Raw genomic sequence first — 16,824 nt, 5'->3', positions numbered from 1 at the left:
GCCTTCTTTCTTTTGTTCAGTAGTAAAATGAAAACTCACTTTATGACTTTTCATGAGTTGCCTATTGTTTGCCACTCCAATCTTATATTGCACTGAGTCGTACACCTAAAACTACTTGACATTTGCCTACAGTCTTCCCTTGACCTAACACATTCTCATCCTAACTCGTCCCTTTTTTTCTGTCTTAAGTATTCATTGTGAGATTTGGGTCATGTCCTCTAGGAAGCTTCCTCTTATAGCTCAGATTCAAGTTAAGTATTCTTCTCAATGGAATTCTTAGCCTACTATAGCTCCTGCACCCAAAGTCTTATCATATTATGTTGTGAATACCTTTCAGTTGTTTGTCTATATCCTTCTAGACTTCAATCCCTGAGGATGCAATTATATCTCCAGTACTGAATGCAATACATTGCACAAAGTAAACATGCATAAATATTTATTGAATGAATGATTGCATTCATCCTTCTTTTCAATTATGCCATCTAGGTGACTATTCCTGTCTTTGTCTTATCTGATCTCTCCTGCTCCCAGCAAAGCCCACCTCCCTTTCTTGGCTATTTAAGATGAATCACAGACTCACCTGTTGGTCCTGGGTTTTGCAAAGTGGCTCTTTGCTGCCCCCCACATGTTTTGAGCCAATTTCTTATGCAGCCAATTGAGATAGCCCTTTGTGGCACCTGGTACAGTTTCAGTTCTTGGGGAGGGGAACATCACTTTCTTGGCCTTCTTATGCCTCCTAGGGCAGAAAGAGAGACCATGTAGAGTGGGAAAAAAGGATATGACCCTTTTTGTGTTTTTCTATAACCTAATCTCATATTTATTCCCTGTCATCATCAGAACTAAATAAATTGAACATTTTTATTTTCTCATCCTCCTCTGGTCTCCTTTCTCTTTCTTTTCTAGAGTACTCATCAAAGTATGCTTCCTTCTGGGTTCTTTTACATGCATTTAAATAAGTGGCCTGTTAGCAGCTTCCTAGTATCCTAAGATTTGCTATCACTTGCTCCTGATAAAACTCTAAGAAAATGGTCATGTTCAAGAACAGAAACTTTCTTATATTTTGAATTTCATTCATTTATAGAAAAATTAACAAAGTTCTCAAAATGGAGATATAAAAGGGTTTAATTCAACAATGTGGGGTCATATTTACATAAATTCAGTCATGTGATTAAAGTAGTGAAAATATTTCCGTGATCACATCATTATCTTCATTAAATATGTTGACTAAACAGATAACCACAGTATTAATGATTTACTATTTTAAATAGCAAAAATTCAAAAGCAATACTCATGTTCCTTCCATGATTATTATTACTATAGCAATGAAAAAACATTTATTTATTTATTTTTAAAGATTTATTTATTTATTTATACAAGCACTGGGTACAGTCAGAAGCACGGGAGGGTGAGAGAATTCACCAGAGCCAGAGTGGGGAACAGAACAGGCAGACTGATGAAATACACTGCTGAGGGGAGCAGCGGGCGCAGCAGGAGAGGTCTGTCGCGCCATGTGGGACCCTCCTCCGGTGGCCTGGGAGCAGCCGGGATCGAACTGGCACTGCAGAGACTGCGGGCAGCTTCACAACCCAGCGCTCAACCGCTGCGCTACCAGGGGAGGCCCTGAAAAAGCATTTTGTAAATTTATAATAGTTTGGTTCTATATAGCACACAGTATTAGGTCATCATAGTCTTTTTCTTTAGTATTTAGTGTCTAGTAATTAAACCAATAATTAAACATGTATCATGTGCAGAATATTAAAATTAATTCAGTTAAAGCATAAGTGATTTTAGGGAGAGAAGAAATAGCTGTTTCACATAAGTTGAAATAAAATTCTTAGAGAATGATGAAGATTTGGTCAAGAAGATAAAAGCCAACAATACTTACATATTTTTAAACTGAATAGTTTAAACTTTTAAACTGAAATAGCAACCTATCTATAGTTTCAAAAGCCCTTTATTTACTTTATCTTGCTAGAACCTTGTATGATCCCTCCCTATTATATAGAGGGACCAGTGCCCTCATTTTACAGCCAAGGGAACTTAGTCAGAGGGATTAAATAACTTTTGGAAAGAGACTCTTATTTAAAATCTCTTATTTTTATTTTAATGAATTTTAGTTATTAAAATAGAACTCTAGCAGAGAATTTTTTATTTTATGTGAAATTGTCATGCAACAAAAGACTCCTTTTGAAACAATGTTCAGAGCAAATTGTGAAATTTCTGCACAGTTAAATGGTATCAGTCATAAATCTTTTATTTGGCTATTTTGGGAAGAATATCTTTTATAAACTTCTTTTTGGGAAGAATATATTTTATAAACTTCTTTTCGTCTCCCTGTGCAGCAAAAAAGCATCAAATGATGGAAACCTAAGAGAAATGCCAGTAAATTATTAACATCACCTAGCACCTATTGTGTGCAAAGCTCGGTGTTATCTGTTTATAACTGATTTCATCCTAACAATAATCATATGAGAAAGTTACCATGATCCTATTTCATGGACAATAAAATTAGGTCAAAGTATTGTTAACAACTTGTACAAATCACACTGGGATTGGAAGTTAATTCTTAGCTTCTTCAAACTGGGCTCGATTACTATACCATCTGGTGAATTTTATTTTTGTATTTGAATTCCAATTTTTATTTGATAGATTTAAGATTTATTTAATGTCCTTTATGCTCAGATCTATTAATGTATACTAACAGTGAAATCATACATTGTACAAAAATGATGATCTTTATCCACAATTAGGGACCTTTTTTTGCAAAATATCATTTGTGGAAATGCCACCTGGAAATAGTTCTGTTGTGATTCCTTCAGCTGTTTACTCAGAAAGTGACTAATCAGGATAAATATTAGGTGGGAAAATTTATAGTCTTTGTACTATCCTGTTTTCAGTACACTTAGCTCAATAGCTGTTCTATCTGTAGCTCTGCTGCTGTGTTTGAAATAATTCTAAAAGGAATCAAACAGTGTCAAAAACAATGTGGAATAATCATTTGGGCTGATTTGGTTTTATGTTTCCTTTGTGTTAACCCTCAGAGAAACTATGCATAGACTTGTCTATCATTAGAGTGGAGGTGGTTTATCAGCACTGGTACATGAACAAGAGAACTTTCTATTACATTATTTGTCTTTATTTCATTTATATTAAATAGGAATTATGTATTTCTTCTTTTTTAATAAAAGTACAGTTTTGTTTCTTTTTATAAAATTCTTTAACTTTCAATTTTATTTATATATATATATTTAAGCACCATTGTTTTACATCCTTGTTAGTTTTTGGACAGTATAGAAAATAGGCAATGTTTCACAAATTGGCATGTCACCCTTGTGCAGGGGTCATGCTATTCTCTGTATTGTTCCAGTTTTAGCATATGTGCTGCCAAAGGGAGCAATGCTTGTGTCCTTTCACCTTGTATGGAGACACATTGCCTTCCCATTAAACAGTTTTCTGACTTTAACTTTCTTGCTAATTCTAAAACACTAGGTTCTTCAAAATAAATATTTTCCATTTTATTTTTATCTTGAAATTAGGACATGTATATGTGGCAGGAACAACAGGGGAAAAATTTGCAAATTCCAGTGCATTGGCGTTTATGTAATAAATTAGTGTTAGCCATCTGGAATTAGATTAACTAGGAGACAATGAAAAAGCACGAAAGTGAGAAATCTCAAGAAAGGCAAACTATAGGGCCTCCCCGATGGTGTAAGGGGTTGACTCTCAGAACTATAAAGCTATCAGGCAGCCACTGCAGCATGAGTTGGACCCCTGCCAGGGAGCTAACCCACATGGTGTAGCAGACCTCTCCTGTCTCGCCCCACTGCTCCCTGAGGGGTGCAGTGTACTTCAGTCAATCTACCTGTTCTGTTCTCTATCTCTGGTGAATCCTCTCCCCTCCCTCCCCCCCCACCTCTGGCCTGGCCTATACCTCAGTTCTTATATGCATAAATAAAGAAATCTTTTAAAATCAAAAAAGAAAGGCAAACTTTATGATGATCCTATTTCAGGTCTAACTAGTTAGCACCCTTATTTAAAATATCATGATAATGAGCCAGGTTTTCATTTCAAACCCATAGTTAGCATAACACAGGAGTCACAAACTGAATTTTGTTGTCAAGCAGTTTGTTCTTTAATACAAGTTGGAAAAAGTTAGAATACTTCCTATCCATCATCATAACTGGAAAAACAAGTATATGACCAGATGGGAGTACATTTAGCAAATGTCAGCTCCATTATAATTAGAACAATCATTACTACTACCCAGTAGAAAATACACCCAGATATATTTATTTGCATTATATAAGGGGACCCATAATCAATATGATATAAAATCTATAATTATGTTTATCTTATGAGCTTCAACAATCATAATTTTGTTAAGAGACCAAAAGAAAAACTGTTCCTGCCAACCTGCTTCATCTGATTGTAAGTCTGGAAATTAAAAGGGTTAAATTTCACCTTTAGTGAGAATATGTTAGATGGAAAAGTCCAGCCCAGCACTGTGTAAGTTCCTAAGTATTTTAACTGTGTAACATGAATCACTTGATGGGAAAGAGGAAATTGCTAATAAAGACTTTTTTTGTTAGTTGCACATGGAATTATAACTGGAATGGAGAGAGCAGGGTTTTATTTTACACCAGGTTTGAATACTACATAGAGATCATAAATAGAAACTCAGAAAACTTTAAATTGTCATTGACCAAAGGCATACTAACACAGGGTAAGTATCTGAGGAACTTTCCTGCCCCCCTTTCAGAATCATCACTACTTAGATAAAGCAATTTTTATGTAGTTAATATTAGCATAAACCCTTTTCCTGCTTGCCTGCTTCCTAGCAACCTGAAGCACAGTATCTGCGTGCCAATCTGCTTTTGGTGAAAAATACGAACAGAAGACCCAGTGAATTTGCCAATAGCCCAGAAGAGATGGGATGTACTCAATATGCTGTGTTGATTTTGTGAGCCTGGCATGATATTTATGTTGTCAACTGTCTTACCTTGTTGCACTTTCTACCACAGGCCAGAGAAGATGTGATCCACATGCTGAAGACAGAGAAAACCAAGCCTGAGGTTCTGGAGGCTCATTACGGGTCTGCAGAGCCAGAGAAAGTGCTGCGGGTCCTGCACCGAGATGCCATCCTAGCCCAGGAAAAATCTATAGGAGAAGATGTCTATGAGAAACCGATTTCAGAGGTAAAAATATGACATTAGCAAGTGCTCCTAGAAGGGCACAGCAGACTTATAGCTTCACATTCTTCTGTTTCATATTCTGTAACATTTTCGTTCAAAGGCAAAATCTTTTATGACAACCCAACATAGAATTAAGGTGTAATTAAGCAATTCAAGGACTGTGGATAAGAATTTTAAAAGCTTTTGTTAAATATACTTAATGCATGAAACATATTTCTTCATATGATTATGATAATGACATGCTCTTGCAGTCTATTACTCTTGTTTCTCTAAGAGATGATATGTATGAAAGCTTGAAGTACTGAGTTTTAGCACTGGTTTGTCAGGATTATTATCAAATTGGTAATATAAAACTTAATTGATTTTATTGTTGATATTTATAGTTACATAGTTGCTGTGTTTTGGTTTCTTTGTTATAATTAAAATATTTTCATGTGGGTAGCTAAAATACACTGGCTGAAGGAACATTTCAATGGAATGCTTAGGATTATCGTTTAATGTGAAAGAAAATCTAGTAGAGCTATATTTAATCATGCTTATACAATATGGTGTTAGGAACCATTGATTATTGTTACTAATGATGCATATTACATGTTGAAAATACTCTCATATTGTATAAAAGTTCTGTGCCAAATAGAGAAACTGTTGATGAATCTAGCCATATGGATATTTTAGAATTCATGTAAAAAATTCATAATTGTAAAATCAGTATCAAAAGTGAAAATATGATGCAATTTATTATTTAAACTTGTAACTTAAGTCAAGCTTTTGCAATAGCTCAGTTTGACAGATCCAGAGAAGATCACAGTATACACAACAGATTGAGGGTCCCATGATTTTTTAATTTCTACACACAAACATAAATGGGAGCTCTAATTTTTTCATAGAATGCTAATAGATGGTTATATGATAGCATGCAGTCATCAGCTAGAACTACTTTCATGTCTGAGAATCAATGTTACTTGGGTAAGACTCAGGTTTCTTAACTATCAGATGAGAGTAACAACCACACAAATTTCATCGAATTGTAGGAGGATTAAGTGAAGCAATGCCTATACAGCTTTTGACATAGTTTCTGGTACATACATGGTACTCAACAATATTAGCTATAAGTATTTGCTGGGATCTAAAGGTGATAATTGCTGACATCCTTAATTAGTTCCAAAGTTAGAGGGATTTGAGAAGTAAAAGACATATAGGGGTCAAAACATCAACTTAACATTATGTTATAACAACCTGGATTGGAGAACTCAGCTTCCACAAAAGACACACCAGGATCACTGCCTCTAATCTATGAACTATCACTGCTCATTCTAATTTCCATACCAATTAAACCCAGCTAAGTTATTCAATAGAACTCACCAGATAATTAGCAGTGACCCCAATATTGTAGGCCCCTTGCCAAATACCTGGGGGGGGTACAAATATTAAGGTACAAATATTAACTTCCTTAAACTTCCTTGTGAATTAAAGCCGATGATATCAAAGTCTGTAACTCTTATCCAAAATTCCAAAGAAATTAAGGTTTCATTTTCTTTCCTTCCCAAATTCTTGTTCTGCTTCAACTTAGCCAAAGGGATCTTAATTGGTTACCCAACTAGAACTTGCTTTTGTTTTCTCATTCATAAGTTTTAAAAATATAAGAAAATCTTTTTTAACATATATATTTATTACATCATCCTTCATTTTTGTACAATTATGATTTCCCCGTGAAATTTCCACCAATTCACCTGTGCGCCATCACCATAGTCTCTTGTGCTCTTTCCTCCCCTGTCCTGATCCTTCTCCCTCCTCCTTCCCTACAGAATGTCTCTCATCTATGGTTTCCTGTAAAAAAAAAAAATATATATATATATATATAGATATATGAAAATCTCTCTCTTCAAGGTCAATTTATCTCAAGTCGAATGATATTTCTTGAGCCCAGGACTAAACACAATGCAGGTTTATGTTATTACAAATGTCAGAGCAGAGATAGGGTATGGTTAAGGAAAGAAGGTAGATAACGATAATCTTCAGCTACTACAGGATTCCAGTAAGTCTGGGACAGTTGTCCACATTAGACACATCCTGTTACCATCAAAGGTGAATAATTCTGGGAAATGGCAAACCCTAGGTTGGGCAGAGGTGTCTGTGTGGATGCACTATCCTTGGCCTCAGTGAGTGGCATTTGAAACATACCTATGTTTTTGCAATGTTTAGGAGTTTGTAATGGTGACATTTTTATCCCTACATCTAATTTTAGGTGCTCTGCTTTTCTACCTACATATTTAAAACTTCTTTAATCTTTTTATCTTATCCCTTGTTCCCAGACCTAGGAACCCATCTTAAAGTGTCCTTATTTATAATACATTAGGTAAGACCAAAAGGGGGAGAGAATTGCTACTTCCACATATCTATGATATTTTGGCAATGCTTGACAAACTCTATAAAACATGGTAAAAATCACATTTATAGAAACATGGGAGAATGTTTTTTTTAACAGTTATTCCAGTGAGAAAATTTTTTGTATAGACTGTTCCTTTGAGACTACAGAAATTTACCAGGAGACATAAAAGCACAATTTGACAATACCTGATGATCTCAGATATCATCAGTGTCCAGTTAGCCTGGGCTTCTCCACCAGTTTGTCATTTACTTTTTTTTTTTTTAAGATATATTTATTTATTTATTTTATTTATACAAGCACTGGGTACAGTCAGAAGCACAGGAGGGTGAGAGAATTCACCAGAGCCAGAGCAGGGAGCAGAGCAGGCAGAAGGACCGAAGTACACTGCTGAGGGGAGCAGCGGGCGGCAGGAGAGGTCTGCGCGCCATGTGGGACCCTCCTCCAGTGGCCAGGGAGCAGCCAGCGATCAAACTGGTGCTGCAGAGGCTGCAGGCAGCTTTGCAACCCAGCGCTCAACCGCTGTGCCACCGGGGAGGCTCTGTCATTTACTCTTAAGCAAAGTTAATGAAGATCTAGTTAGGAGACATGGAGGATTATCGGAATAAGATCCCTTTTATTTTAGGTTCCAGAGATGATCTATTCACAATAAAGGTATTGTGCAATTATAGAGGATGCTGGATTCTCCATATGATGGAAGGACAAAAATGGAAATGGGGAATAATTCTGATGTGACTATCGTCTGAAGCTACTCCAGGGGATCAGAGCAAGTTGGCTGTGGAATAGATTTTAAATATGTCTGTTTCAACTAAAGTGTTGGCTCAGGGTCAGAGATTTTTCCCTCCAGAGGACATCTGGCACTGTCTGGGGATAGTTTTGTCACATCTGGGGATGGTACTACTGGCCTCTTAGCTGCAGAAGCCAAGAATGCTGCTAAAGGCCATCCAATGCACAGGACAGCCCTTCTAAAATAAACATTTGGCCTAAAATGTCAGTAGTGCTGCTGTTGATAGCTGTGGATAAGAATATGATAGAGAATTATCAATATTGAAAGAATCAGTCCAGTTTAACAAATATTTACTGAACATTTATTTTGTTCAGGCACTGTGGTAGGCACCAGGGACTAAAAAGATCAGTAAGGCATGCTCCCTTGAAGAGCTCATGTCCTGGCCAGAGAAGTAGGTACAAAGGCCCTATAATAATATCTGATAAGCCCTATTTTATCTGAGGCATGTCCTCTGTCTGTATACATTCTGAAATCCCCAGATTTAGCTTCTCTTGGGAAAAAAAAAAAAAAAACAACACACCTATGTCTCTTTCATATACTTTTCCTAGAAATGCACAGAACTTCAAATCTTCCCAGGGAAACAATTTGCAATATGTGCATACTAAGCTCCTAATTTTTCTGAGATCAGGAAGGATGTTATCTTCTTTCTTTGAGAGTATAGCATTTTGCGCCATCTCATGAAAACAGTGAGAGTTTGTTCTCTTCTGAAAGTATAGGAACCATGCAGAGGTTCATAGAAGAAAAGGGCCAGGTGAGAAGTTACTGCAGCCTTATTATGGCTAGTTTGTAAAGCCAATTAGCCAGAGAAAATGATGGAATGGGGAAAATTGCAGAGAATAACAGACTCAATGTTCTCCCCTTCAGGTAATAAATCCTAGACTAATGTCAACAAATTATTTAGAGTCATATGCAAATGAAATAAAATGTTAAGCTCTTTCCCATGTTTGCTTACTCAGTTGGACAGACTTGAGGAAAAACAGAAAGAAACCTATCGGCGCATGCTAGAGCAGCTGCTGCTGGCAGAGAAGTGTCACCGGCGCACAGTGTATGAGTTAGAGAATGAGAAGCATAAGCACACCGACTACATGAACAAGAGTGACGACTTCACCAACCTGCTGGAGCAGGAGCGGGAGAGGTAATGTGCACACCTGGCTCCAGCCACACTGGATTCTCGCAGGCCTGTCATCTCTGTCCTTCCTGTCAGAGATCAGACTTAGGTCTGGTGACACCACAGACAGGTGCCCAGGGTCTAATTCCAATTTCTGAATGGTTTGTGACCATAGAAAGTGAGATACTTTTACCTGCAATTATTAATGTGGTTTTTTTTGTGTGTTTGGGGATGCACCTAAGTAGGGTAGCACAAGAATGTTGTAATGCCATGAAGCTGGAAACAAACCCACAGAACTTGGTTTTGTTTCAATATTTGACCTTGATCAATGAAACATCTATATTTGAAAACCCTTTCTGCTAGTTGCCTTCTATTTATTTAGGAAAGAAAATGCTTAAATTTAACCATTTAAAATGAATCTTATTCATTATATTTGGTTGTGTATAAATTACTTAGTGGCTAGAACTATCTGCTTCACTTCCTTAGGGTTGCAAAACTCTTAAAACTCAACATAAATAACTAAACTCAAAGTAAAAAACATTTCATTGAGCCTTGATGTCTGTCTTAGTAGGTCATTTTCTCAGACAAGGGATTGCCATATTTGCAGCACATACTTCAAATTAAAATGTTTTATAATTAACTCTTCTATACAATCCAGTTTTTTCAGCATCTTAATTTTAGCATATTCTCTCCTTTCCTTCCCTTAGCTGAATGGATATGTCTGTGAATGCCAGTTTTTGAAACCAATGACATCAAATACTAAGGCTTTGAGTTACCAAGTGTCTGCTTCTGTGTTTAGATCTTGCAAATTAAGAGTCACTCAGAGTTTTTACCAATCCCAGCTTTATTATCGATTAAATTTTTAAAAGGAGATAATGACTTTTCCAGATTAGTTTACATGTAAGAAAAAAAAAATCTGTCATAATCAGAGTAAATAAAAGCATGCAACAAAACAGGTTTGTGCTGATTTTTAAAAAAATATTGGCAATATTTACCAATATTATTGGACTTGGCACATCCTTGGGGAGGAGAAATGGAGGTGTTGCATGAAATACTTGTAATTCATGATTTCCTTAAAAAGCCTATCTTTTGCTCCTATAAACTAAGAATTATCAGTTTCATGTTTGAAAAAACAGATGGTCTAGTTTGACATTTTAGAGTAACCCATCAGTGAGAATAAAATCCACCACCTTGATCTTTATAAACTTTCCTATCTCAAGCACAAAAATACTGCAAAGAAGTTTCTATGACAGGGTAAACTTTATATTTAATGCAGTACTTTTCTATACATGATACTATGAGCCTATTCCATTTGTTTACTAACTTCACCTTGCTCAACTCTCGATGAACGATTCCAACCCCTTGCTCCATTTTTGAGTTTAGTTTTATCAAAAACAACTGCAGCTATCACATCTCCTGAGTAAAGTTCTATGTGGAAGGCTTTTAAAATCAAAGTCAGATTCTAAAAAATTATCTTAAGATGGTTTTGATAATTTGATCAGCACCACTGGAATATAAAAAGAACTTTGACTCATACTTAAAAATCAAACTACTTTAAATTTTAAATTTTTGACTCACGGGGCTTATATTTTAGTACTTTGCTGCTGCTGCTGCTGCTTTTCCCAGATCAATCCCTGACGACTCCCAGTGTACATGATTGGACAGACCCTGACAGATGCCACTTATGCTTAATTAACCACCCCCTCTAGGACCCTGATAACTTAAGTTAGCGTCTCTGAAGTTCTCTGTGATCTGAACTAGCCGTGTTACCAAGGCAGTGAAGCCTTCAGGATTTTCTCAAAGGTCAGGCCTGGGATTTCTGCTGCCCTTTGGAAACTGCCCTACTAAATCTGCTTTGGGTTAAATCCTCTTTTTGAAGTAACCGATCATAGTTAGATCTACTTATGGGGCCTGGCAGGATGCTGACCCGAGGAGGCTTTCTTCCCTGTGGGCCAAGTCTCCAGGAGTTCCCCCCACCAGGACTTCAGACCGTGACTTGGCGCCACGTCCTCCGGGCTCAACCAGGGCCCTAGGAGCTCTCCCTGGCTGGTACTTGCGTGTCACCCAGACACACACCTACAAGGGAAGCTGAGCTACAGTTAATAAAGAGTCAGTGATTTTGAGCACAAGTGGAAGTCTTTCTGTAGACTTTCTGTAGACTGTAGAACAAAGTTCCAAGTCCTTTGTTTGCTTCTTTGTTTTGTACTCCATTCCTCTTTTCTGGAAAAGTTCTTTGTGAGCAAAAGAAGAAAAAAAAAGAGCCAAGAACTTTCTTTTGGAAACATTTCCCTTTGTTTGTACTGAATGAGTAAAGGAAGGAAGAAAGTGAGACTTGAGATAGGCCTCAGAGGTTTGCTCCTCGTAATCACTCAGCTTCTTCCACTGGGTAGGGTACAGGGCCAGGGGGCCATTGACACACCAGTAGTATCTAGACCCCATTTCTCTGCATTTGTCCTGCTCTGCAAGGGTTTGTTACTTCCTCCAGAAAGCTGGTTAAAAATAATAAAAAGGGACCCAGGTGTATAAGATTAGTAGTGGCATTCCAGGTTCAGCCAGTAACCTAAACCAGGAATCTGAGGCTCCCAGCCTTGCAACAGATTTCTGAGATCAGCACTTTCTTAGTCTGCATTCTACAGGTAGAGAAATTGAGGCCCAGAAAAGCTCTGTAGCTAAAGTAAGATCACAGTTTTGCCCAAAGGTCTAGAACTTTATGCAAATGAGTCTCTTATGCAAAGTGGCTTACAGTAGGTTTCCTTTTTGTGTGTATGGGGTGGGGGGTGGGCTTCTCACCCCTTACTCTTATACCCGAACTATGACACATCTTTTTTTTTTTTTAAGATTTATTTATTTATTTATACAAGCACTGGGTTTAGTCAGAAGCACGGGAGGGTGAGAGGATTCACCAGAGCCAGAGCAGGGAACAGAACAGGCAGACTGACGAAATACACTGCTGAGGGGAGCAGCGGGCACGGCAGGAGAGGTCTGTGTGCCATGTGGGACCCTCGCCAGAGGCCGGGGATCGAACCCGTGCTGCAGAGGCTGTGGGCAGCTTCGCAGCCCAGCACTCAACCGCTGCGCTACCAGGGGAGGCCCGACACAACATTTTGATAGGCAGAATGATGGTCATAATGATATAAACTTAAATTTCAGAGAAATTTGAACCAGTGGATTCTCTAGTGTGTCAGGATGGGAGAAGTTTTGGGGCAGCACCTGTTAGAAGGAGCAGCTTGGGGACTGATTTTGGTGCTGAGTTTGAATAACATTACTGTTGCATTCTATTTGGATTGGCGACTTTATTTATTTAGTTATGGGAGAGCTAAATGAAACCCCCCTTCAAGCTACTTTCTTTTAATTGTCACTGACATAGACCCCACAAGTTTAACAACTATGGAAGCAGAAATTATTTTTCACTTTCTAGGAGGTGTTAAATTCATTTCATATAAAAATTCTGCAAATGAAGTACCTAAATGGGCAATATATTATTTTGGGCTTCCTTTAAAACAGATTGTGGTCATAATTTATTGCCATACTTACTGCATATTTACTTTTATACATAGATTTCCAAATTAAAACAGAGGAAATCACATGAAAAATGCTTTGACTTACCTAGCTTTGTTAATGTTAAAAATAAAAATAGCTAAAATTGGGTAGAGAAAGTGCTTTTGTCTAAATACTATTTTCTGTTTGGTCCATATTCTAAGTCAATTGAACTTTAAAGGCATAATTCTGAACACATGAGATCACCTTAGAGTTTATATTTTATTCCCTGTCTGGACGGCAAGACTTGTGACTTTAATTTTAAACTTCACTAAGGCTGTTTTAAGATTGTCAAAATAGAGAGAACACAGTTATGCTGAAAAATGGTCTGGAACTTAAAGAAATATTTGAGGGGTGTGTAAATGATGTTGGGGAGAACTGTCTAAATCTATAACTGTAGATATAGATTTTAAAGCTTTTGGATTGTATAGGCTCTGCTGGGACTACATAAATAATTACATCACCATATAATATTGCAGTAAACCTTCCAAGTATAAATTCGTTTTTGTTTTTTTTTTTTAAGTGCAAATCAGCATCCCAAAGAGACATACCTTAACTCATAGAGAAGCAGAGAATGCAGGAGCAGCGGTTTGAAGAGAAAACTTCCAAGCCCCATTTTGGTATTATTTATTCAGGTCAAAGGGAAGGGGAATGGGCATTTGCCTGGCGGTTCATGGAACAGGTGGTACTATTATACTTGCTTATGTAGGGGAATGGCCAATCAGAGTACATTTTTTAAAAAATTGCTCCAAGAGCCTGGGATTCTGAGAAATATTCTTGGCCCACTTTATAGAACAAGATTCTCAATAGTTCCCTGGCATACTGTAGTTAAGTTTCTTAGCTATAACTGTCTTACCTCTAAAATATGTCACTGGTAGCTTGAAGAATTACAGTAAAGAACTTTGTAGAAGAAAATTGCTGATATGTTAATGACCAAAGCTTATCAAACAGAAAGTAATCAATAGGTGTAGCTTAGCAGAAAACAACTGAGCCCTCTCCTCTGTGCTTAACACTCTGCTAGATGCCTTTTAATAGTCAGCTAGCTTTCATTGACACCTCTCCCCCCAAATATGCCAGGTATATATATATATATATATATATATATATATATATATGTCTGTTTAATTCTTACAAAACTATATGATTGTAATTCCTATCCCTATTTAGTAGATGGGAAAGCAAACAGCTATGTTTCTTCTTCTAAGGTAACTTGCCAATTGTTAATTGGAAGAATTAATTTTTATTTATTTTGTTTTTGTTTTTATTTTTTACATCATTTTTCATTTTTTAACAATATTTGCTTCCCCCATCACCTCCCCCATGTAGTCCCCATAGAATTTCCTTCACCAATGCATCTGTGCTCCTTCCTCCCTCCTTCTGATCCCTCTCCCTCCTCCTCCCCTGCAGGATGTCTCTGATTGATAATTGTCTGTTTTTGTTTTGTTGTGTTTTGTGTTTGTATTTTTATTGTTTTTTTTACATGAATGTCTTATTTGATTGCCCTATATTCCTCCTATAAGTGAAACCATCTAATATTTTTCTTTTTCCTTCTAACTTATTTCACTGAGCATAATTCCTTCTAGCTTCATCCACGTTGCTGTGAATAGCATGAGTTTATCTTTTTTGATTGCTGAGTAATATTCCATTGTGTATATATACCACATGGAAGAATTAATTTTTAAACTGAGTTCCTTAGAGTAAAAAAAAAAAATCTTTTCTTTCCTCAGGACTAAGGAAATTGCTGGGAATAGACAGTTCCTAACAAAAAAGAGAAATTAGATTTCAGATTCAGTCACAGAGGATTATGTTTTACAACTGATTTTCTGAAAGAATAGCCAGGACCAAGTTCCACTTTCAAATTCTTCCAGTCCTTGCAATATTGCAAATGCCACTACCTAATGGAGACTGAAATGAAGACGTTTTTCCCAAACTTCATAGAACTGTTATGCTCAAGGTTATTAAGTTAGCAGCCTTTAATTTAAGACTCTTCAGAGTCTGAGTAATATAACTTTAATAGGTATGGATAGGAAAATAGATTATCTGATCAACCAAATAGTTTGATTAATTAAAGGTAATAATAGGAATTTACAGTTGTGAAAAATATTTCTCATATGCATTTACTTTACTTTAAAAATTTTAATATGCCACAAAATGCAGTTAAGTTATATTTGATGATTTAGGATCTTGTAATGTTACTTCCTGGTCACAATATATATTACAACCTTAGAACCTACTGGATTATATTTAAATCTAAATTTCAATTATGGTTGCAATTTATTCTAGGTAAAGATGGTAAAGATGGTTTTCAGACCTCAGGATTTAACCTGGCTAAGTGAGCAATTTAGTTGATTAGATTCAATGTATTTAGAGTTTTGCAGAGTCCAGGAAGGACTCTGATTTTATTAAAAAGGATGGGATAGTCCCTATGTTTATAGAAGTACTATTTACAATAGCTAAGCTATGGAAACAACCCAAATGCCCATAAACAGATGACTGGACGAAGAAGATGTGGTACATATACACAATGGAATATTACTCAGCAATCAAAAAAGATAAACACATGCAGTTTGCAGCAACATGGATGGAGCTAGAAGGGATCATGCTCAGAGAAATAAGTCAGAAAGAAAAAGAAAAATACCGGATGGCTGGATGGCCTCACTCATAGCAGGAATTTAGTTGGTTCCTAAATAAGGGACCAGGAAAAAGACTAATTAATACAAAGTAAAAATCAAAATCAACAAGCAACTATAAACCAGAGACACACTATGGGGGGGGGCAGGGAACGGGAAAGGAAGGACTAGGGTCAAAATAAGGGAGGGTGCAATTGTATGGGGAATATAACCAAAATGATAATGCATACATTGTGCAAAAATGAAAAATGATGTAAGAATTATATGAAATAAAATATTAATTTAAAAAAAGGATGGGATAGTAATAATAAATTAAAAAACTAGTCACAAGAGGGCCTCCCTAGTGGCCTAGGGGCTAAGTCTCAGCACTATCACCATGATGGCCTGAGTTTGATCCCTGGCCAGGGAGCTAACCCACATATGGTGCAACAGACCTCTCCTGTCTCACCTGCTGCTCCCCTCAGCAGTGTATTTCAGTAGATTTGTCTGTTCTGCTCCCCAAGCTATTTCTGGTAAATCCTCTCGCCACTGTCTCCCCACCCCCTCGCACCTCTGGCCTATACCCCAGTTCATATATGCAAAAATAAATGAATAAAATCTTAAAAAAAAAACTAGTCACAAGAAAGAAGTATTTAAAAAGAGGGTTTGAGAGGTAATGAGCAAGGAATATTTTATTGTTTAAGATTTTTGTAACACATCGGAAGGCATCAATTCTGATATTTGATACCCCTTATTCTGGAAAAGTCAAAGGAGGAAAATGAGTTTGATATTTGGAATTCAAATATGAGAGCTGAGAGTGAGAAGCCAGGGCCTCCCAGGTGGTGCTGGGGTTAAAGTCTCAGCATTGTCAAGCCATCACCAGCTACTGAGATAGTTCAATCCCAGACCAGGGAGCTAACCTACATGGCAAGGTAGAGCTCTCCTGTCTCCCCTGATGCTCCCCTCATCAGTTTATTTCAGTAGATTCCACAGTTCTGCTCCCCAATCTGTCTCTGGTGAATACTTCCACACATACCCACCCCTGCACTGCTGACCTACACCCAGTTCTTCTATGCATAAATAAATTAATTTTAAAAAAAGAGTGAGAAACCAGTAGTGGTAAGTGGTCAGATGGTCAAAACCTCTTTAGGTATGAACCAATCATTAAGTTGTTCTCTTTCAGAAAGGCTTCAGGAAATAGCCAG

General features: G+C 37.0%; 1 protein-coding gene, 1 long non-coding RNA gene and 1 other non-coding gene across 24 annotated transcripts in view; 1 reads left to right on the top strand and 2 right to left on the bottom strand.

Annotated features, from left to right (window-relative positions):
• The window catches only part of LOC119252631 (uncharacterized), an 84,735-nt gene that overhangs the window by 7,419 nt on the left and 60,492 nt on the right, over positions 1 to 16,824 (bottom strand). For 2 of the 4 annotated variants that reach the window (XR_008553253.1, XR_008553254.1), the window contains 3 exons: positions 6,923 to 7,019; positions 5,000 to 5,157; positions 1,384 to 1,620 (listed from right to left, as the gene is read on the bottom strand). This is a non-coding gene — a long non-coding RNA (uncharacterized LOC119252631). Of the gene's footprint in view, positions 1 to 580; positions 737 to 1,383; positions 1,621 to 4,999; positions 5,158 to 6,922; positions 7,020 to 16,824 lie in introns of those variants that run through there. The other 2 variants (XR_005126870.2, XR_008553255.1) reach the window with 2 other exon arrangements.
• FILIP1 (filamin A interacting protein 1) overlaps positions 1 to 16,824 on the top strand; it is a 259,100-nt gene that overhangs the window by 192,151 nt on the left and 50,125 nt on the right. For all 19 annotated transcript variants that reach the window (XM_054698939.1, XM_054698937.1, XM_054698951.1 and 16 more), the window contains 2 exons: positions 5,022 to 5,195; positions 9,322 to 9,500. In XM_054698939.1, coding sequence (XP_054554914.1) covers positions 5,022 to 5,195; positions 9,322 to 9,500 — 353 coding nt within the window. The remainder of the gene's footprint in view (positions 1 to 5,021; positions 5,196 to 9,321; positions 9,501 to 16,824) is intronic.
• Positions 3,294 to 3,397, bottom strand: LOC119253588 (U6 spliceosomal RNA). Its single transcript, XR_005127126.1, has one exon. It is a non-coding gene; the product is annotated as a U6 spliceosomal RNA (small nuclear RNA).

This window comes from Talpa occidentalis, unplaced genomic scaffold (assembly GCF_014898055.3).
Source record: "Talpa occidentalis isolate TD23 unplaced genomic scaffold, MPIMG_talOcc4v2.1 talOcc4.2, whole genome shotgun sequence".
Classification (NCBI taxonomy): domain Eukaryota; kingdom Metazoa; phylum Chordata; class Mammalia; order Eulipotyphla; family Talpidae; genus Talpa; species Talpa occidentalis.
Note: the sequence above shows the minus strand (reverse complement) of the source record. Positions and strands in the feature narration are given on the sequence as shown.